A 20,177-nucleotide genomic window follows, 5' to 3' on the forward strand; every position below is an offset into this window, starting at 1 on the left:
GTAACAGTAGCCTGCCATCGAACCCAAAATGTGACCCCACCGGCGTCCTGACACCTCAAGCAGGAGTTCGACATGGGACGGAGGAAGCATTACATAGCTTCATAACCCTCCCGCAGCTACTAGATACGTACGGAAGCCTCAGAAACCATCATGGCTCGTCAACCCATGCAATAGATCCTAATGAATCACAACAGCAGGCCAACGTCCGAAAAGTGCTGCGCTAGGAGTCCATTGATCCACCAGCTACGACTGGGTTACGTTATCATTCCTTCGTCTCCACTCCCTTTTCCAACTTCATCTTCTCTGGCTCCACCGATGGTACCGTCATCCCCACCACCTCCAGCCTTCTTCTTTCTCTTCTTGGTCGCCTTCGGGACTTCCTGCGTATAGACCCCGGCCGTGATGAAATCGTCCAGGAAGAATGGCACATCCACATCGGCAGGCGCGGGCTTTCCAGCTGCTATAGCACGATGAACGGTTTTCATAGCTTGTGTGTGTTCAATCTAAGAGCAATCATTCCTTCAGAAGCGAATAGCGCGAATGATCAGAGTTCAAGTACAAACCAGACTCGTGTCTCCTCCAATCGTATTTTTGACATTCGCGGGTACAGTACGAGATCTGACATCCAAATAAAGTCAGGAAAGAGTGAACAAAACATACGGGAAACTGTCAAGATGCGCACCTGCCTGCAACGATGAATTGAGCTGGGGTAAATTCTTCCTTGTTGCATAAGTCACTCCCACATTCCATCATGACGCTCTTTTTCGCGTCGAAGTCCTCGTTGATCCAAACTCCACAAGTCGTCTTCCATCCAGAGGTCTTGGGAGAGCCAGAGATAGTCGTGTGCAGATTCGGGGCTGTTGATACCTCGTAGGCCTTGACTGAGGTGTTCTGCAAAACAGATGATCAGTAACGTGTAGTGACTGGTAATACCGTACGATTAGTTAAACTCCACCTGGTTCCGAATCCTCTCCAAAAGCTTCACCAACACCTTCGGATTTGCACCAGCTGCCAAACGGAGGTACATCCTCGCCTCCTAGCAATCACCCCACAGCTTCAAGCCAGCCAACGCAGCGATATACCGGATCGTCGCCTCGTAGTCTTCCAGTTGTCTGTTCTTCGGCGGTGTACAGGTAGATCCCTTCGGGGTGGGCGAACTTGGTTCTGCCACCTGGTGGGAGATCAACGAGGTGCATTCGACCTGCTCCGACGTCCATGAATACTTAAGCGAAGTAGAGGGCGTCTGCGTAGCGAGCTGTGAAGCACAATAGGGAACCGGGCCATGTGCTTTGACCGAGGGGTCGTTAAGGTTGATACAGAAAACCTCGATTATGGTGTCTCTGGATGGATGGGTGGATATAAGTAAGGTAGTAAGTGTGTGTGTGTGTGCGTGTAGCTTGCGATGGTGGACATACAGGTCTGTTGCGTATTTCTTGTATTCGATGTGTATACGGACATAGGCTTGCATAATGCGCATGCACGGCCGGCAGTCGAAATTCCATGAGAACTCTTCTATGAGAGGTCCATCGTCTACGAATGCTTTGGATCCGTATTTCCCCCCCGTAAAATAGCGCTTGCTAGGGAACGACTGAGGCTCAGAATTACTGTAAGGCTGCAAAAAGAGTATAAACGCACCTTGTCGTTTACCTCGCCTAAACCTTCAATCAATTCCTCGCAAGTCGGCTCAAGAAAACGGAGATGTCGACGTCAAGTCGACGTCGTTCTCGCCTTGCATCGTCTTTACGACTTCGTTTGGTTTTCATCGAGCGCAGAGGTCATCTGAAATCTTTTGACTTCCAAATGTTCAATGTAAGAGAACAAAAATAGGAAATTAAGCGTACTTTCTTGCGAGGGTTAAAGAAAACATGGAAGCGTGACGGTCCAGGTCACGGTGATTCGGAGCAGTTCGGATCGATTTCAACCGTGTGAAAATTAGAGAGTCTAGATCGGCCGAAGCGGTAAATTTTGTTCTTACCCGACGACAAGCTTGAACGTTGAACTTCCAGGCTACCGTTGAAGCCGAAAACACAAATTCGAGCGGCGACAAAGTTTTTCTCTGTTTGTGCGGCTCAGTGGATAATGTCCAGGTAGCACAGGCAATAGTAGGTGCGAATTCGTTCTCTGTCTTATGCTTGAAATTCAAGTGCTGATTCTGGAGACTTAGTCGCCCTCGCGAGCGCATACGACCCCAGACTTCCGCCGATAGAGATGATTGAGAGATGTGACGTGCCTGTGGAACATGTGCGTATCGTTTGGCTGTTCCTCAGGATTTTTAAGCTGATATTTACTTTAGGTCGTCATCTTGCTCATACCTCACAGCACTCAAAACCGAACTGAGTCCTATATACTCCATCTGAGTATGATCCGCAAAGAAGAATTCATGTCAAACCGCACTTCCGGAAGCTGGACATCCACAAACCAGACGTTTTCGGTGTTAGTTGAGGTTACCTCATTTGGATCTCAGAGCTTATGCTGAGTTGACGTTGCTTTGGACAGTGCTACAGATTGCCTTCAACTGGCCGCATCAGCTGCCCCAAGAGCTATCCGTGGCTCGGTTCTCGTTAATCAGCCTCTTCATACCGTTCTACCTCGAGAGGCTTCTTGATGGCCATGAGTTCCTCGACAAGTTGACATAAAGTTTCGGAATTCACCATCGTTCTGGTATCGGTCGAGGTCGGGTTCTGGGAAATTAGTGGGAACGGACACAACGGGAAGCGATGGAGGAAGTCTACAGGGAGCGACAACTCACAAGGTGCGCGTCTTCAGTGACTCTCAAACTGGAAACCTCAATACTTGACTCTTGCGACAGAGGTGCTCACATACCTGAAGACGCATAACTGTAGGGAAAACCCCGACTCTCCTTCCTTGGATCTTCCTGACAACTTTCTTGAACATGAACCTTTTAAGGCGGCAAAGGATGGGCCAAGTTGATGGTGACTGAATACAACGGTCACAATCAGTCCGAGTACTTGTACTCGTCGACTACTGCTACTGATTCACCCGGAGTAGAGTCATGACATTCGCATGGATCTGAACAGTTATCCTGGCCCTGGCTCGAATTTCAGGACATGTACCATCCGTCCGTACAAACCGTTCCCTCTTTATGCGGCGGAGAACTGAGGCGTTGGAGTAGGATATTCCTTTGCAATCGTTCGAAGTTTTCGGTCAGATTTGAGCGGAGATCTTTCTGAATCAGGTGTGTTCCCGCATAACTCGATGTCACTCTCTTCGAACGTTCCTGATTATGCAGGTCTAGTCTGTCAGAGGACCACGTCGCTACCGTCGTCTGACGAGAAGAACGAGAACGCACATTGGTGAGAGGGGAGGTGTGTCTTTGTGGGCTTCCCTTTCCATCTTCGCATGGCTTACAGAAACCCTTCCTTAGGCAATGAGATGACTCAACGCCGCCAATGTCACACTATCTCGTCTGGCCCTTTCATGTACATATACCTTCCGAGGAACGCATAACAGTTACCTGTGCTCGTGTGAATGGAGCTTAGGTCCAACTTCGGTTCTTAAATATACGAACAAATGTGATGATCTGCGATGATCGATTAACCGAAGACTACGGCGGTACATTATGGTACAGGACGGAGGGCGGTCATTATATCATAAAGGCTGTTTGTTTGCTCGTGCGTTTGTTCATCTATGAGTCGTTTACGAATGAATGATGTAGAATCCGCGGTTAATACCCAGGAAGGACAATTTGGTTAGAAGCGCGTACCTTTGATTGTGTTGTAATAGTACAAGGTCAGAATCCGACTACACCACTGACTCTGGATCTACTGAGGAAGCGTTCCGTCGCCAGCGTTCTCGGTTTTGCAGCAAGTTGCCTGGCAGTGTGCTCCGGTTGCCTATGAGCGTTAGAAAACACGGAATTAGCTTCACGCGTACAAAGGAGAACAGCCCGAGAACTATCACTCACCGATAGATCAGCAGGAACGAGCATGGAAACGATAGCGTGGAAGAAGTCGCCGGGAACGGAGCTAGGCATTTGTGTTGGGCGGTGAGTAGGTAAAAGTTGTAGAGGTGAGGCGAAGCGAGATTTCGCTGGGTGACACTGGTTGTGAAACTGAAGGGAGTCTTGGGGTTGCAAATGTTGTCTTTTATACTGGGTCATAATGTGTCTCCGAATTCTAAAAGGCTGTGCATCCTAAACACAATTGTGACTCTGCGGCCGAGCTGGAGGTGGATGGTAGATTGATGCATAATAGTGGTGTCGGTTGATAATGGAAGTTTTCGTCTTTTGGTCCACGGCATGATGATGCAAAGGAATACATTCAGCCGTTGGTCGAACGGCATGCACTAATCAAAGCTAATCACCACTCGCTGGGTAATATAGAGAACTGGCGCCGCCGTACGGGACTGTCCCGAGGCCTTGAATAGAATGCGCGGACATTGATATTGATTCTCACTGAGCTGTGACAATTGAAGGCGGTTTCCGAGGAAGACTCAGTTTGTACGTACTGTATGATTCTCCGCAAAGAAAAACTTCTCACGCCCGCAAAGCACAAGAGTCAAGGCGTCAAACAGTCAAAGTTGGCGTAACTATTTCCTTGGCTCCCTTCAGACCGGTCCACTGAGACTCCTCGATCAACCATCTGCAGTATGTGGATCTCCTTTCAAGAAAACGATCAACAACGGGGGGGGGATAAGAGAGAGAAGGCAAATTCATAATTTATGACTCCCTTACCGTGCGTCAAAACTTCGTACCCCCGCTCCTCCTCACATCTCGTCCCTTCCAAACCACGCTTCTGTAGCTCCAGATATTCCTCGACCGCAGCATAATGATGTCTGAACCAGAACGTCCCGATGTATGTTCGTATTTTCATTTCCGGGGATGGTACAAGCACATGATCTTGGTGATCATCAGAGGTGAAGGACCAAGCGAAAATCGATTCGGAAGGAGGCCACTTGACACATGGAAGACCGTTCACCGTTTCGATTTTCCATGCGGGTATGAATAGCTGTAAACGCCCTGTCGGTTGGGATTGAAACTTGCCCTCGGAGCTGAGGGTGGTTTGCAGTCGGAGTCGGATGTAGTCTACGAGGACTTTTTGGAATAAAGCGCAGTACGCATAGGTAAGCTTCGGAAGCAGAATAAGTGACGCTATATCCGCATTAGCTCACCGAACTCAGAAGGATCTCTAGCGAGACCATCGTTTGCATTTCGAAAACGGGACGATTGACGGAGAAATGCTGTTCGTAATCCATCCCGATGTTCCGGAGGGAGCTCAAAGCTGAACCTAAGGTCCAGTTCGCCTTTTGTATCCAATTGGAATGTAAATGTAACGCCCGAGTTTCCTACGGGAATGAAAGATGCCCAATCTTATATGAGAAAATCAAAGTAAGACATATTTCAACGGTACTCACCTCTTTCTACTTCCACACTATCCGGCCAGATCGAAGACTTGTCATGAAATATCCAACTTGGCGTTGGTACGAAAGGGAAAAATGCATGAACCTTGTCCTCATCTTTCACGACCACCGAACCGAATGTGAGAAGCCCGCGTGGGGCGTAGCTTTTTAGACCAGAGGCTCCAGTGCCTCTTGCCCAACACATATCCGAGATCGACCATAAGTAGTTTGGTAAGACATCTTGGAGGTAACTGATGATCTTTAATGTAGCAATAAATCTGTCACCCCCCGTACTGTCGAGAAGGATAGGGCGGTTGTCGAAGGAAACTGTTGTTTCTGATGCAGAGTCGACCTTGAGTGCGTAAACGTCGTTGGAGATGCCCTTCTGTTTGGCAGTGGGCTGGGAAGATTCGGAGTAGATAATTATGGTGGGATCGCATTGGAAAGTATCGGTTTTGGGGTTGAACCACCATAACTTTGTGTCTCGTGAGACCTGGGGGTTTTCAAAAACACCGTCGATCAGAAGTCAGGGTTGAATGTTTGTACAGGGATACGTAGTACGTACCCGGCACATCTCACGAGAGAAAGTGTATACGTTGTTGAATGAAAGAGCCTGGACATAAGTGACCATCAGGATCAATGATCACGAACAAGAATGTGATTGAACCTACCCATTGGTACTGAAGATAACAGAAGATGATGGGTTTGTTTTCATATCGCCCGAACACATCGCTTCCCCTGACGAGCCCTGCAAATAGTGACGTACACAGGTTGAGATATAAAACAAAAATTTGGGGTCGTATGTATAATTATCGTACCATTGTGATATATCAATGCTGGGAAGTTTGATCGACAGGATCCAAAAAGCTGTAGAACGTACGCATCCCTTTTCCGGAAATTGGAGTCGACCCCGTGGGTGCAAGGAAGAGATAAGTTTACGACGTATGTACCTTCTTGAAGCCCAGTAATCAAATTCCCTCTGCCATGCCTGTTGGGCGAAGTAGATAAATCGATTCGTTGAGAAGCTGAACGAGTCTGTCTGAGCGAATGCTTACCATCCATTTTGCATCCTGGGCCTCCGAATTACCCGACTGACCCGAATCTGGGTGGAACATGGCAACGGTAAACCGTCGTTCGCCGTACCCAGTTATCTCCGCGTTGTAGACCCTTTTCATGATCTTCACTCTAGCTTGTTTCTTTTGCTCTAAGCGTACTCGGAATGGGTTACTTGGTTTCAATTTTGAAGTGTCGAATCCTGGTGGTGTGATTTCGACCCGACCGGACCAGACGAGTTGGAGGAGGTTGATATCTCCTCCACGAACAGTTGTGAAGTCGTCCTGCGGGGGAGTAATTATTCATGGCAATGTCAACAAGGAATGAAACTTGAAGATCGAAGAGCACGTACCTCCGGTTCTTGAACACCTAAATCATTCGGTGTTGGGTAATAGTTATTAATTACATTTCCTCCGACTGCCGTCAAAGGCGAGTTCGTGAAGTAGAAAGTCGACCTGGATGCCTGAGGAAAGAAATTCATGATGGGGCAGTGGGGTTTTGTTGGAAATCCGGGCCATGAGTCAAATTTAACAATGCCATTTCTCCACTTGTTCTCCGCTAGTATGGCTGCTCGGAGTGCTACACGTCATCCGCCATGAACATGAGAACATAACAGCAACAAAACAGCAGCCGCAGCCCGCATGCCATGGCGCCGCAGTATGGGAGATTAATGGAAGTTGTATTCCCACTTGAGTCATGGATGATGGTATCGCAGTTAGCCTCGTTTTGAACCGAAGAGAAAGGGAAGAGGAATTCTATGGTAGAGTTCTAAATTACACAAATGCGCATTAATTCAAGCTGTATTGCACACCAGGACTCGGTGTGGCAACAATTCAAGGGGTTATATCATTTACTCCACTTTCTCTCTTCCTTTTTGTGTTTGTGCATCCATGGACCATGGGCCACTGATAGGACAGCCCTTTCAATGTTTCAATCACTGACCTGCATTGTAATTCATAGAGGACAACCTTATTGTTAGAAATCAAAATTGTTAATACCACCCTCTGTCTCATTCTTTAGTAGGTAGCATCATTTCTAATGACTTCAAATTATTCTACATACATGTTCCCCTAATATTTCAACACCTTCAAATTCTGAATTCAACTTACTCAAATTTCAGTCTGAGTTGATTTTTCAAACAACTTAAGATTAAACAATTGAGAGATTAAATAGATTGAGATGAGTTGAAGAATTGAGAATAAGTTATAATGTTGTTTTATTGGCCTTGCATCACCAATGCTATTATTGAAACAGATATTGGAATTGGGATTGAGATTAAATTTTTGAGATCTCAAAGTCAGTTTTTGACTTTGAGAGAGATCCAGATGTCTCTGGTTTAAACAAAATGCATAAATTTACTGTGTATTATTGGGTGGATGGAATGGGAATTTTAAATACTTGATAGAGCACACCACTTCAAGTGTTGACAAAGCATGGAAGAGTGCCCAAAACTACTGGAACATTATTCATGGGAAGATTTTACCATTCTTGCTCTTCACAGCCATGAGCTGAAAGGAGTCAAGGTTTCTTTTCTTTGTTTCCACTTCCATCTTATACAACAACTGCAGCATCTACTGCATCTTGACCTTAGCAAATGGCCTCAAGTGAAAGCCTCAAGGTGGCTTTTATTTTTCTGTTATACAGGATACCCTTCAATCACTCACAATTCTTAGAATCTGTTCTCTGGGAAGCCAACAAGTTCAATAGAACATGTTGACAGCAGCAGTGAGCAAACAATGGTATTTTCCACTCATTATTCATATCTCAGTCTTGAATTATCTAAACCTAGCTTAGGTTCAATCAGAATGTGATTTCAGGGAATTTTTGCATGCAAATAAGAGGAGAATCATTGCAGAGACAGAGGTAAAATGCCATTACCTCTATAATGCCCCTCAGATATGTTCACTAATTGAATCATTCTCTTAGTCTCCTTTGAATCCTGCTCTGCAACAAATAAATAAAGCTGGGAAAAATCAAACCCTCAAGAATGCAGAATTACAGGTAAGGTCTTACTCTATATACTTGGACTGACCTTCAATTGACTACTTATCCCTAGAATCCAAAAACTGAGAAACCCACTTTACAACAGTCCTGGGATGCAATCACAAAGACAGTTGACACACTGGATGATGACTCAGTGAGAGGTTATAAGGAGGATATTGATACACTTTTGGTTTTTGTGAGTGATCAGATGTTATAATTGGATTCCTTTCCTCAATCTAGAACAGGCAGGCCTATTCTCTGCAGTTGTTACAGCATTTGCAGTAGAATCATATCAATGGTTAGAAGAAGATCCTGCTGATAAGAATGTTGCCCTCCTTGAACAGATTGTTCAGCAAATGAATGGTCAACCACCATCTCCACCTTCACATTTTACTCCCTCTCCCTCAGTTGTGCGAATCAATACATTCTGGTTCCTCAGCCTAACACTTGCTCTGGTTGATGCATTGTTTGGACTCCTCTGCAAGCAGTGGCTTCGTGAGCATCAGCGACAAACCAATACACCTAGACCTGGCCAGGCATTGGCTCTTCGCTGGCTACGTCACCACAGCTTTGAACAGTGGCATGTCCCAGGAATCCTTGCCTCACTCCCAATTCTGCTGGAAATTGCACTCTTCCTTTTCTTTGCAGGCTTATTGGAGCTTTTGTGGACCCGACATCCTATCCCATTTGCAATTGCTCTGGCCATTGTTGGATTTGCTATCTTGTTCTATCTCACTACTGCTATCCTTCCAGGATTGCTCCTAATCCGACAAGTCCTTCAAATTCATCCCAACCTTGCATATGACCCCCAATTGATCCCGGAAAGAATACCCAACTTGCCACCAATCAACTTGATATGCCCCTACAAATCCCCCCAATCATGGCTCATGTTCCACCTCCTTTCAGCAATGTTCCATCTTTCAGGTTGCAAAAAGCTTCTATACTTTGTCATGGCTGCATGCAACCCAGACTGGAAGGAACATTCTCTTACTCTAGATGATACTGTGAGGAAGAATATTTTGAACCTTTCCAACTGGTCATCACATGATCTCAATGTTGTACAGCGATTCTCAAGGATTTCACATTGTCCTGACCTGAATGAACTGAAGGGATTTCGATGGCTTGTTCAGGAGACCCGGGATATACCATCTATGAAACCACATGTCATCAATGCACTGGCAGAATTACCCAAACATTTGGTTATGCCAGCTGTTTTTGAGCGGTGGCACACATTTACATCATTTGACGATTTGGCCGTTGGAGTTAATCCTGATGGTGACTTATTTGGTGATCATGTGTCGGAACATGCCTCTGCTCTCACTTCTCAGATTCTATGCTTCCGACACTTGTTGACCACCTGGAACTATGATTGGTCGGTCCCAGTAGCAGGTGATCTCTGGCAGCGTGTACTCAAGGAGCCGATAAATGGCCCATTCATGCGGGCCTTTTTTCATCCAGAGGACGTGCTGATGGGCCAAACAACAGCCTGGCGTCAAGAAATTTTGGAATTTTATATGCAACATTGGGATGAATTGGACATCTACTCTCAAGGCAAGCTGGTGGACACATTAGCCAGGACAGTTCTCTCCTTCCTTGAATCATCCGATCACAACTTTGAATCCACACTCCTCGCATCCTCCCATGGTCTTGATTTTTTTACTTTCTTGAACAACAAATTATCCAGAGTGGAGGGCATTGCAAATTATTTCTTTTATGCTGAACATTGGGTTGCCTTGATGAGCTGCCTACGACGGATTCATCAGCTGCCACTGCTTTATTTCCGATGGGTGCCGGGTCATTTTCCGATACCACACCAGGAACTGCTCGAAAACCTCTTAGGCGACTCATCTCGCATATCTAATTCTTTCATCGGGCCTTTTTTAGATTCCTACAAGCAGAGCTGGGACTATGTGAAAATCGAGCACCGCAAGAAGGAACTGGTCAGAGTCTTGACACACCACATCGATAGCACAGTCCCAATGCCAGTTCGGGCACGTTCTCATCCAAACTCACCGACTAAAGGCTGGCAGCATTTGTCCTTGCCCTCGTCTGCTATCATCGAGTCACAACAATATCTTGACTTCCTGACTTTTGTCAACGAGAAGCTCGAGAAGGAACCTTACTTGCTTTGGTATTGTGATGCAGGCACCATCGAAGACTGGGTGGACGCTCTAGAACGCATCCGAGTTTACTGTCGGCTACCATCCGGTTATTTCAAACCCATTCCCAAGGTTGACGACTTAACTGGAGAGACCGTAGGTTGGTATATGCCGAGGAGGAGTAAAAGAGAGGGACATCGGAATCGAGAAGCTTACGAACTTAGGCGCGTGAAAAAGAAAGAAACGCTTCGACTGGTGAAAGACCGGGAATTGGGCGGCGGTTACAGAGACGAAAATGAACCCAGCGGAAGTTGGAATCCATCAGCCGAATGATAAAGATGAAGATATTAACTTGGGGATTTCGGAAACGGGAAATAGAGAGGGAGAGTATCCTGATCGATGGGGAAGGAAATGTCGGGGGATCAGGTTTGATTTGAAAGAACGTTCAATTTTCTGGTCTAGAGGTCATTGGACAATGGACAGTACTAAGGATATCTTTTTTTTTATGATGTTCAATCATTCGCAAATGCATTACTGGAGGCATGAACGAAACTGAACAGTATAGCACGATTTGCCAGAGTTCGGGGGTACGTGCCCTAAACGCGAGCTGCCCATATTGACGGTCAAATGTATGAATCGACTATGGGCAGGACGATCTATAGGCAGATGCATGGCTTTTCGTTGTCGAAAGACCTGTATGAATTGATCAGTCACATCGTCCTACGAAATGAAATAACCCGAATCACCGTGTTCATTGAAGGGCTCGCTAATAGCTGAGTCACAGCTCAAGAAACGAAGGTAATCACTTTCTTCTTGTGGAACCGAATCTCTCGAGTGCGGAGGAGCCTTGCAATGGCCCGAAAGAACTTGAAGTGAAGTGGTGACACTTTGCGCCAACCACGAGTTGTCAGGGATTTGTGCAAAATAGATTCAGATTTTTTCCGTTCTTCTGTTCCGAATAGCTGCTCAGAGTAGATTATACGGGTCAGCCGGCGGAATGAATGGTAGAAACGATTGCGACTGCTGACCTCGGAGTCGCTAGTGGGAAAATAGCATGCCAGAAGGGGAGGTTGTCAAATCTTCGTAGTTGCAAGAGCGTCGTTGTGTGCTGGAGGAACGTACAGTTCAAAAGGGGGAAAGGTTACAGTTGGCAAAAGTAAAATACTTCAGTAGTCAATTGACCTGCCAGTATTTGACTTGAATGTTGGTTCTCGACTTCATCCGGGCCCCCTCCTCCATTCACTACGCACAGGCTCCCCTCACAAAATAACTATGATAATCCCTTCAGTAGAAGACTGGAATTGTTGAGCTGGACAATTTATTGCCTCCGGAGACCGATTTAATGGCGGTTCGACTTTCGAGGAAGAGTATTATCCATCCGAATTGATCGACGTGATCTCATCCTCCATTTTCATCTCCGATTCGAGTCATTGGTAGAAAGGGTGAGCTTCGTAAAGGTTGCGAGGACAGCAGTCGTTCGGTAGTGGGGGCGAAGAGGAAGAAGAAGGCGAGATTGTAACGGGCGGGCCGCGGCCCACGGGCACGTGCAACTTTTTTTTTTCGCTCTTCGTTCTGGACCACCGCCCATCCTGTCATAAAAAATGGATAGCAACCATTCACACTCAAGCTCAAAGTCATCATAAACAAAAAGGACTGAGGATTATTGGCTAAAATCTTTGCAAAATGCAGAACAAAGGCAAAATGCGATGACTCGTCGAAGGTGAGTATATTGAACCTCTCCATCCGATTGCTCTCTTACCGATGTCCCTCATTAGGGTAGAATAATGACAATCGCACATTTATAAATCATATATCTGGTCCAAGATACCGAAGTTTTTACGGGAGTTGGTAGAGCTTCATCGCTTCCTTGTTTCTCAAGCACAGAACAGCTCGTGTTTCGCTTTAGGATGCTCTGTGAATCGTTTGAAAACCTCATTCATTTTAGGGCATATGGCGGGATCCAAGTGTCCTAACATACTCTGGCATTGTCATTTTCTCTAAACTGACCCTACCCGCCTTTTAGCCCATGATTAAGCTTCGACAAGTGGAGGAATGTCGGCAAGGTTGATGTAGCATACGCGTAACTTCAGTTCATGATTACCACCAGGAGAGCCGTTCGAAAGTACGCCAGCCTTATATTCCTTTTCATTGTCTCGTGTCTCAACCAATTCCTCCGTAAAAGCTTTATGATCTCCAACCTGCGCTGGGCTTCCCTTTTGCCTGATATGACTTTGAAGAATGTGTAGCACTGTCCCTGAAGGATACACAAACAGATGTCACTGGCATAACTGATACGAATTCTAGGTTCAGTTTGGGGCAGAAGATGGGCTTGGGAATACGAAGCCGGGGACTGGTAGCTCGAAACCAACTATCGCGCTTGTTTCCTTGTCGTCTTCTGACCCTTGTTATCATAATGTCATATTCTTCAATGATCAGGATCAATTCGATGCCTACACGTCGTGCTGTGGGATCTTCGGATTCCTGGATCGCTTCCCTTGATTGTACCTTTGAACGCACACAACTCGACATGTCCTGTGGTCATGACCCGTCTTTGATTTCCCTTTTATTGTCAGCCTTGGATGAGGAGGAACGCACTTATCACGATGACAAGGTTTCAGACGAGAATCGGGATACAGTCCTGCTCCACTTGCGGTCCTTGCATGGTCATCCAAAACGATTCATGCGCGGAGCAAGCGACCAGATGTCATGTTGCGCAGAACAACCCTTTTGGGTAAGTTTCAGTTTTTTGTCCGTCTAGATCGCAATACCGCTGAATGGTTACGGCTTTCGTGTAGAGTTGGCCTCAAGAGGCTGTTGAGATAGTCGGTTCCGATCAAGTGACAGAGTATCGTATGACTTAGGTATGTTGTTTAATCTATATTACATCAATCTGATGATATCTTTTCCGTCCTTGTAATTATACAGGGATGACCATGACGGATAAGATGGCCTCTCGGTATGATGGATGGGATCGTTGTAACATGCCGCCTGAGTGATCGAACTTATAATTTCCGATGTCATACATGCGTTTATAGGGCTCGTGCTTTGATATAAAATCGGGACTACTGTAAACAATCGTTTGGATTTTCGATTCTAATATAGGAGAAAGTATAACAGTCGTCAGTCAGGGAGTGAACTAGAAAGGTCGCGTCCATACTACTTTATTGGACCCAACAACCTGAACTACCGACCAAACAAACAAACCTTATTCTCCCCCTTGGAAAAAGCGCCACGTCCGTATACGTTGTCCCACCTCATCCGTTCTCCATCACTCCAATTTTCCGTAATCCAACCTACCAGCTTGCTACCAGGCCTTCCGATCGTCACCCAAATTGAGGATCCATGCGTAGTTCACCCCGAACCCCGATGTGATTAGGGTTACTATGGTCATTTACAAGCATTCTTCTCGTTTTAATTTCTCACCTGCTACTTCTAGATGTCAATACACAAGCCGGCAGTGGTAGCGGCGTGATGCTGATCATCTTAGTGCGTTCTGGTGCGGTGGCTCGGTCAAACATGTACAACAACAAACTTGAAGCGCCATCAGCGTGGATTACTGTTTAAATTGCTAATAATAATAACTCCATTACCGAGTACTGCTCGGGCGCAGTGGCTTGCCATATATGTACGGAGTTGTTTGCCGTTGGAATCGGGAGAGGTCGGCCAAAACACATCGCAAGGGTGGTTTCATCAAGTTATAAAACACCACTATATAGTACATCCACAAAACAGTTGCTCGGTACTACTAGGACTACATAGATCAGGAAAACAAGAGAACAAGACAACAGTGGGCTAGGTTACGCATGGTATACGTAGACAAGGAAGAATTACCCAATCAGGCCGCCCAACGATGACTGTACCTTGCACGCCCTTCTCTAGTCTACTCTTCGTGCTTTCCCAAGCTAAAAGCTCCCTCGTAGGCGGGAGAACTTTCATCTGCATCAGTCACCCTCCAGTTCCCGACAAAATTCTTTCCACCACCAACCAACGTACCGTAGAAGAGGATCCTGCCTTTTTGCGAACTCTCGGTTTGCGTGTCTTCCTGAGAGAGTAAGAGAAGAACCGTGAGATAGAAATTCACTAGAGCAAACGAAAAGAAAAGCGAACACCTACAACAGGAACTCTCATTATAGCAACACATCCATCCCACTTTCGAATCCTCCCATAGAACCGATAGTGTTGCCACGCCTCACCATGCCTCGGATCCGTCTCCCCAGTGATGATGATATCACCATCATGTTCATCCCCTTCCCAACCGTCGTCTACGTTCTCAGCTCCACGGCGTAGGGTCTCATAGAACGCCCTCCGAGCACCGCTAAACGACAGCTCAACTTTTCCATTGCCCTTGTCTTCATTATACTCCATGCTATCGGGGAGCCACGCATTCAACATCGAGCCTCCTGGAACCGGGGCTGACCGGTGTGTGGTCGTTGAGATACGGCGGTGTTCTCGCAATCTCATATACACGGGTAATGAAGCGAGAAAGCCGAACGTGTTTTCGCTGAAGTTGTCCGGTAGTCTAGGGGACCGGCCAGGTTGGAACAGGGAGGCGTGGATGAGGGATTCGAATTGCGGTTGCGAGGGTATCTGGTAGAACGGAGCGTAAGAGAAGTAAAAGCGAAAAGGTGAAGAATCGAGGGACAAAGGACACTCACGAAGATCTTCCCAACCCATAAACCGGTCATCTCTCCTGGCGTATAGACTTGGGCTTTCCCAAGTGGCGATGGTATCTCTCTGACATCCATCCCTCCTTCCGAATGTAGATTCTCCTGCGCATGGTCCACGTCGATATCCACATCGCCATGGCTATCCACACATGTATCATCCGACCACTCGCCATCATCGTCAGCATCGTCAAAAAGGAACGAAGAACCATCTTCAAAACAGTTCAAGCACTTTCTTAACCTCCACCAATCCTTATCCCATCTTCGACTCGCACACCCCGACTCGTCGACCTGGATAATATGCTTGACGTGGCGGGCCGAATAGCCAATGTCAGATATTGAGATGTGTGGGGAGTATATCACGTTAGGAAGCGAAGTCAACGCTGTTCCGCCTCCACGGCCCTTTGCCCCTAATCTTCCACAGGAATTCTGTCCAGTACCTGAACCTGAACCTGGAGCCACCCGATGCAGAGCGCCACCACCCAAAAGACTCTCATTCAGCTCTTCAAAGTCTTCTTGTGTAGGTTGGGCGGGCCGCCATCCGCCTCCCTGAACCGGCGTACGCAGATTATACTCGGTTCTGGTCCTCGCAAACTCGGGCATCAAGGGGATCCTCCATAACTCACGACGCGCTGCGTAGAGGAGTTTGGCAGCGTCGGTGATGAGAGGGATGGTTAGTGGTACTCGACGGTTGTAGAATACGTGTTTCCATACACGTTGGTCGGGGGAGAGGTAGAGTGGGTAGGGTTCGTGAGCGGCGGGGATTGATGTCGTTCGACAGTGGACATTACCAGGCGGTAGGTGGAAGTGGTTCGGAGGGGCGAATGATGATGAATAGCGGAATGGGATCGTGACGAAGGGAAGGATGATTCGGACTAGGGACTCCCGGTCATGGTCAGATTCTGAGAATAGGCGTTCTGAATAGTAATGAGGAAATGATAGTAAAAAAGGGACAGGAGAGGAAGGAAAAGAAATCCTCACCTTTAGTAGTGAGATACCACAGTACATGCAGCGCACAGCTATTCACAGCATTGTCTCGAGGCCAACCTTCAATTGCACCGTCGTAGAGCTTTCTGCGAACAAAAAACTCAACCCATTCATAAACGCCAACTCCATCCATCTGGACGCGATTGCAGCCGTCGTCCTGGAGGCACATCACCCATAAAACCCACATGATCTCTTCAACGCTCTGTGATTCATCGAATTCAACGTGGGAGGGGTCAGAAATGGGATCTGCAATCGCTTGTTCCTCGTTGCCATCGTCACTACGACTGCCGTTCTCCAAACCACGGGCAGGCGACGAAGACAATGCAGAGCGCAAGGACCCAACCCTCGTCCGGATATCCTTCAATGTTCGAACGTTTAGCTGGAGCTGAAAACGATAATCTTCATTGTCTATCGGCCTCCTCTTCCGTCCATAACTACCAGCACCTTCTCTCCTTTCCACCGAACTCCAGCTGAACTTGAACTGGAAGATTCTTCTCCAAATCGCCTGGTCTTCCCTCAAGGCATCGTAGACCCTCTTGCAGGTCAATAAAAGGGGTAAGAGAGAAACGGGAAGGCCGACGAGAGTGTCACAAGCGACATAAAAGGCGATCTCATTGAGCAGTTCGTTGGGCAAGGTCGTTAGGTGGGGACGATGACGACGACGACGGTGACAGCACAGTAAATCCATAATAAGAAGGAAGAAAAGAGGAGTGAAGCCTTGAAGACATAGCGATATAAATGAAATCAAGAGCGCAGCTCGATTTTGGGCGAGGTTACGTGAAAAAAGTAAGAAAGAAGGAGCCCATGACAAATTCCCTTTTTCAGACCTGACGGGGATCAAAATTTTCTCCATCAAAACAGCGGGAAAGTGTGCCTGTTTTGGAGATTTCGACAAACGCCGATCAAAATTATGTGTGTGAAATCAATCGGACGAAATCTCCGTTTCCCCTGGTTTCCGATGCACTCCCATGTTGTAATACTCGTTTCATTGGTGGCACACCCTGTACGGGATTAATACTTAGTTTTGACCATCTCGTTTCTTGTCCAGTCTTATGCTTGCGTTCATTGCCTTGAAGGACCTCTGATCGATTACCTAGCCTATCCCCGCTCAACCTACAGTAAGCAAGTAATAAGATCAGTAATCAAAATTTCCGAACGCTCTAGGTGCTGCCAGTGAATAGGTTCCAGTCTGACAAGCTCACAGTAAGCATGTAAACCAAGAGTCGACGTCAGAACTAAGCCGCCTCCGTGCTTCATTCCAACAGCTCCACGAACATATCAAAATCGAGGGTTCTGAGTTCGTAAGTGCACAGCAGAACGGGTATCGTAAATAACTATGGCGGAAACGGTGTGAATTTCTGCAATCAGTCAACAAACATTCCACATTAAGTTGATGTCTCCGCGGCCTTCTTTTCTTATGATCATAAGCGGAGTGGGAGTGATGTGATGAAGGTGTGGAAAAAAAGAAAGCTTGAACAACCATCGGCGGGTCCAGGACACAAGTCTAGAAGAAACAGACTCTCGACTCGGAGAATCAATTAACTACAGAAATAAACATCTTCCCGCTCGGCGGGGACTTGTTCCCATCAAAGGACGAGTCACAAAATTCGAGGAAGCCTAGACCCCGCGTGCATTCAGTAGTTCTTGGAAGTCTGGAACAAGCCCAGGAATGCTGAAGTAATAGTCCCGTCGCTCGGTACGGACATGTATTATCTTTGCCAGGGAATGGTAAAAAAGGCATCCAAGCTCCAAGGGAGTCGTTTCATCCACCTAAAACACGTCCGAGCCAACCAAATAATTAAGAAAATATCATGATATAGCTATACAGTAATTCTTAAAAGATAGATTTGGACTCACCATGACAGGTGGATGGAAATGTTGACCAAGGTAAATTTATTTTTTATTTTTTTTGAGTGGGCACTAACTTGGTATTAACGGTATTAGTAGACACACACTTCAAGTTGAAGTTTGGACTGTTGAACATGAACATTAAGGGCCCCGGTTCAGAGTTTGAGACCTTGTTCTATCTTGAATATCAAAATTAAATTATCTTATTTAAATAACAACTCCGAGTTATTCAGGGCCATTTCTGAATACTTCATGTTTTTGCTTCTTCATCATATTTATCATATATGAATGTTTACCCAATGGCCTGATGTTCTTGGAACCTTCAATTCCGTTCTGTCCGCAACTTCAAACCTGTTGCTTGCTGTTGGAAAATGCATGGATGGTGGAATAATACTATAGATATTCTTGGAAGAAACTCCAAAACCTCACTGACCACCACCATACCATCACACAGTGTGGTGTGTTGATCGAGCGAAATAAGCGGACTTCAGGGAGCTTAACCCAGGGATTTGAATGTCAAAGTGAAGAAATTCAACCAAGCACAGATATTTGAATTTAATTTTACGAATTGTTTCCCCCTAACTCCTAAACTTGTTGGACATTGTTACTTGCAATGTCTAGATTGAAGGAAGGTCTGTCACGATTTATGATCCTTCAGAAATATTCAGGCTGGGCTGGGGATGTCATACAACTGTCAAACAGTCAAACAATAAAAGGCCAATAAATGTAACACACTCGCACTGCAACCGACCCCAGATTTCGGTCCATCTGCTCTGAGCAGCGGCGTAACCTCGACCGTCTGAAAGAAAGGTTCTCTCAACGAAGTATAAACTAGCCGAGACTCGGTGAAGCTCGTTTTTTGACAGTGACACTGGAAGAAGTGGGAGTAGTCAAGCTGACCCGTCAAAAGGATATTGAAACGGTCGTTGACTAACGGAGCGCGACAAGGAGTGTTCAGAGGGAAGTTACGATTTCGGTACTATAGGATCGGCATTGTACCATTTAAGGTGACTGAAAAAAAGGCGAAATCGCTTCTCGTTTGAAGGTTGCCGCAAGGACACCGCCGAGCTCAACCCAAATTCGCAGTCACTTGGAGTGATAGATTAATTAGTAGAAGCGTCAAAGGAAAGCACAACCCAATCCCAAGAGATAAGCATCCAGTTCGTTGATGTTGTGTACATTGGTCTCAAAAACGCCGAACGATTATCGGAAAGACACCGGTCTTGTCGGCGAACCACAGCGTATACCCCTAAGGTAAGAAAGGCATGAATACCCAAGCCATCGCGCCTTGATATGTTTGAATGACAAGGGTGGTTTGAGTTCGTGTTTGTCAATCGTCAGCATGATATTTGAGAACAGACTTTGATTGGTCGGTTTCCGAAGGTATCTGTACCCGCGAAAGAGCGACAGCGGACAGCACGGGGAGTTGGTTCTGTACGTACGGTGTGTAAGTGGCTTCCAGGTGTCATGTTCAACTGAGTTACGAGCGAGCGTTATCGTTTCCGCTTCATACGAATAATGGCAGAAATAACTCACGAACGTCGTAAACCATGATACGTAAAGACTCAGAATAACAGGAAACCTCGCCTTTCTTCGTTTCTTTCACGACACGACTGATCATCACAAGTCGAAACCAACAGATTAGTCTCAGTGGCATAGCCAAGAGTTCAATTCAATTGAGCGCTCCGCACGACGGGTTGATCTTTTTAACTCGGAGAAAAAAATAGGATTGACAGATCGACTGGATGTGTAAACTGAGTGACGCACGTTGGAAGGGAAGGGCCTGGTATTCGGTTGAGGATGGCTCGAGGGCCGATTCTTGGTATTTACTGTAGGCGAGGAACTTGAGATGTTTGCTTCCCCCCAAGTTTTATGTTGGATTCAGGAAGTTGTAGAAACTAGAAGTCGAGCTGTTTGACATCATGTTCTGGCGGCTTTCAATTGTACGTATCTAGAAATCAAGGGATATGATGTATGAGTGATCGATCTGTGAAGGAACTAATAGAATACATGACAGCCGTTCCCCTCGATCGCAATTATGCAAGTTGCGCTTCACTAGCAGCGTGAATGGAGGTCCGGGTAGCAAATGTCGAGCCATGGATGCAGGCATTCCTCAGGGGTGGGACTAAGTGTCATGATAACAATCACGCTTCAGCGTGCTGTCATAGAACGTACGCGGAATCGT

General features: G+C 46.4%; 7 protein-coding genes across 7 annotated transcripts; 3 read left to right on the forward strand and 4 right to left on the reverse strand.

Moving 5' to 3' along the window:
- Window positions 1–254: 254 nt before the first annotated feature.
- E1B28_002045 (uncharacterized protein) lies at window positions 255–1,027 on the reverse strand (the record flags this gene model as incomplete). Its single annotated transcript, XM_043148028.1, has 4 exons — window positions 255–503; window positions 564–618; window positions 683–891; window positions 956–1,027. 4 exons carry the CDS (start codon window positions 1,025–1,027, stop codon window positions 255–257), a joined length of 585 nt encoding a protein of 194 aa, XP_043016742.1.
- A 9-nt stretch (window positions 1,028–1,036) lies between these two features.
- E1B28_002046 (uncharacterized protein) lies at window positions 1,037–1,477 on the reverse strand (the record flags this gene model as incomplete). Its single annotated transcript, XM_043148029.1, has 2 exons — window positions 1,037–1,340; window positions 1,416–1,477. 2 exons carry the CDS (start codon window positions 1,475–1,477, stop codon window positions 1,037–1,039), a joined length of 366 nt encoding a protein of 121 aa, XP_043016743.1.
- A 221-nt stretch (window positions 1,478–1,698) lies between these two features.
- Window positions 1,699–3,017, forward strand: E1B28_002047 (uncharacterized protein; the record flags this gene model as incomplete). Its single annotated transcript, XM_043148030.1, has 8 exons — window positions 1,699–1,809; window positions 2,088–2,106; window positions 2,165–2,241; window positions 2,294–2,433; window positions 2,497–2,546; window positions 2,639–2,752; window positions 2,810–2,839; window positions 2,908–3,017. 8 exons carry the CDS (start codon window positions 1,699–1,701, stop codon window positions 3,015–3,017), a joined length of 651 nt encoding a protein of 216 aa, XP_043016744.1.
- A 1,576-nt stretch (window positions 3,018–4,593) lies between these two features.
- Window positions 4,594–6,892, reverse strand: E1B28_002048 (uncharacterized protein; the record flags this gene model as incomplete). Its single annotated transcript, XM_043148031.1, has 10 exons — window positions 4,594–4,619; window positions 4,694–5,053; window positions 5,131–5,304; window positions 5,374–5,851; window positions 5,924–5,971; window positions 6,030–6,106; window positions 6,177–6,244; window positions 6,309–6,346; window positions 6,414–6,695; window positions 6,764–6,892. 10 exons carry the CDS (start codon window positions 6,890–6,892, stop codon window positions 4,594–4,596), a joined length of 1,680 nt encoding a protein of 559 aa, XP_043016745.1.
- Window positions 6,893–8,005: 1,113 nt separating this feature from the next.
- E1B28_002049 (uncharacterized protein) lies at window positions 8,006–10,826 on the forward strand (the record flags this gene model as incomplete). Its single annotated transcript, XM_043148032.1, has 6 exons — window positions 8,006–8,029; window positions 8,085–8,150; window positions 8,206–8,274; window positions 8,338–8,412; window positions 8,468–8,590; window positions 8,640–10,826. 6 exons carry the CDS (start codon window positions 8,006–8,008, stop codon window positions 10,824–10,826), a joined length of 2,544 nt encoding a protein of 847 aa, XP_043016746.1.
- A 2,113-nt stretch (window positions 10,827–12,939) lies between these two features.
- On the forward strand, window positions 12,940–13,354 carry E1B28_002050 (uncharacterized protein; the record flags this gene model as incomplete). The annotated part of the gene is made up of 2 exons (XM_043148033.1): window positions 12,940–13,224; window positions 13,289–13,354. 2 exons carry the CDS (start codon window positions 12,940–12,942, stop codon window positions 13,352–13,354), a joined length of 351 nt encoding a protein of 116 aa, XP_043016747.1.
- An 812-nt stretch (window positions 13,355–14,166) lies between these two features.
- On the reverse strand, window positions 14,167–16,950 carry E1B28_002051 (uncharacterized protein). Its single transcript, XM_043148034.1, has 4 exons — window positions 16,139–16,950; window positions 15,149–16,074; window positions 14,607–15,080; window positions 14,167–14,535 (listed from the first exon to the last, which is right to left on the reverse strand). Exons 1-4 carry the CDS (start codon window positions 16,830–16,832, stop codon window positions 14,374–14,376), a joined length of 2,256 nt encoding a protein of 751 aa, XP_043016748.1. The 5' UTR covers window positions 16,833–16,950; the 3' UTR covers window positions 14,167–14,373.
- Between the last annotated feature and the right edge of the window lie 3,227 nt (window positions 16,951–20,177).

This window comes from Marasmius oreades, chromosome 1 (genome assembly GCF_018924745.1).
Source record: "Marasmius oreades isolate 03SP1 chromosome 1, whole genome shotgun sequence".
Lineage (NCBI taxonomy): Eukaryota > Fungi > Basidiomycota > Agaricomycetes > Agaricales > Marasmiaceae > Marasmius > Marasmius oreades.

What these genes read in the sequence shown, in the direction of transcription:
- E1B28_002051 (XM_043148034.1), bottom strand. Translation starts at nt 16,832, where the DNA reads ATGGATTTACTGTGCTGTCACCGTCGTCGTCGTCATCGTCCCCACCTA. An exon ending in TATGGGTTGGGAAGATCTTC is followed by an intron (nt 15,081 to 15,148) that starts GTGAGTGTCCTT and finishes CCGTTCTACCAG; the next exon opens with ATACCCTCGCAACCGCAATT. An exon ending in CTATAATGAGAGTTCCTGTT is followed by an intron (nt 14,536 to 14,606) that starts GTAGGTGTTCGC and finishes TTACTCTCTCAG; the next exon opens with GAAGACACGCAAACCGAGAG.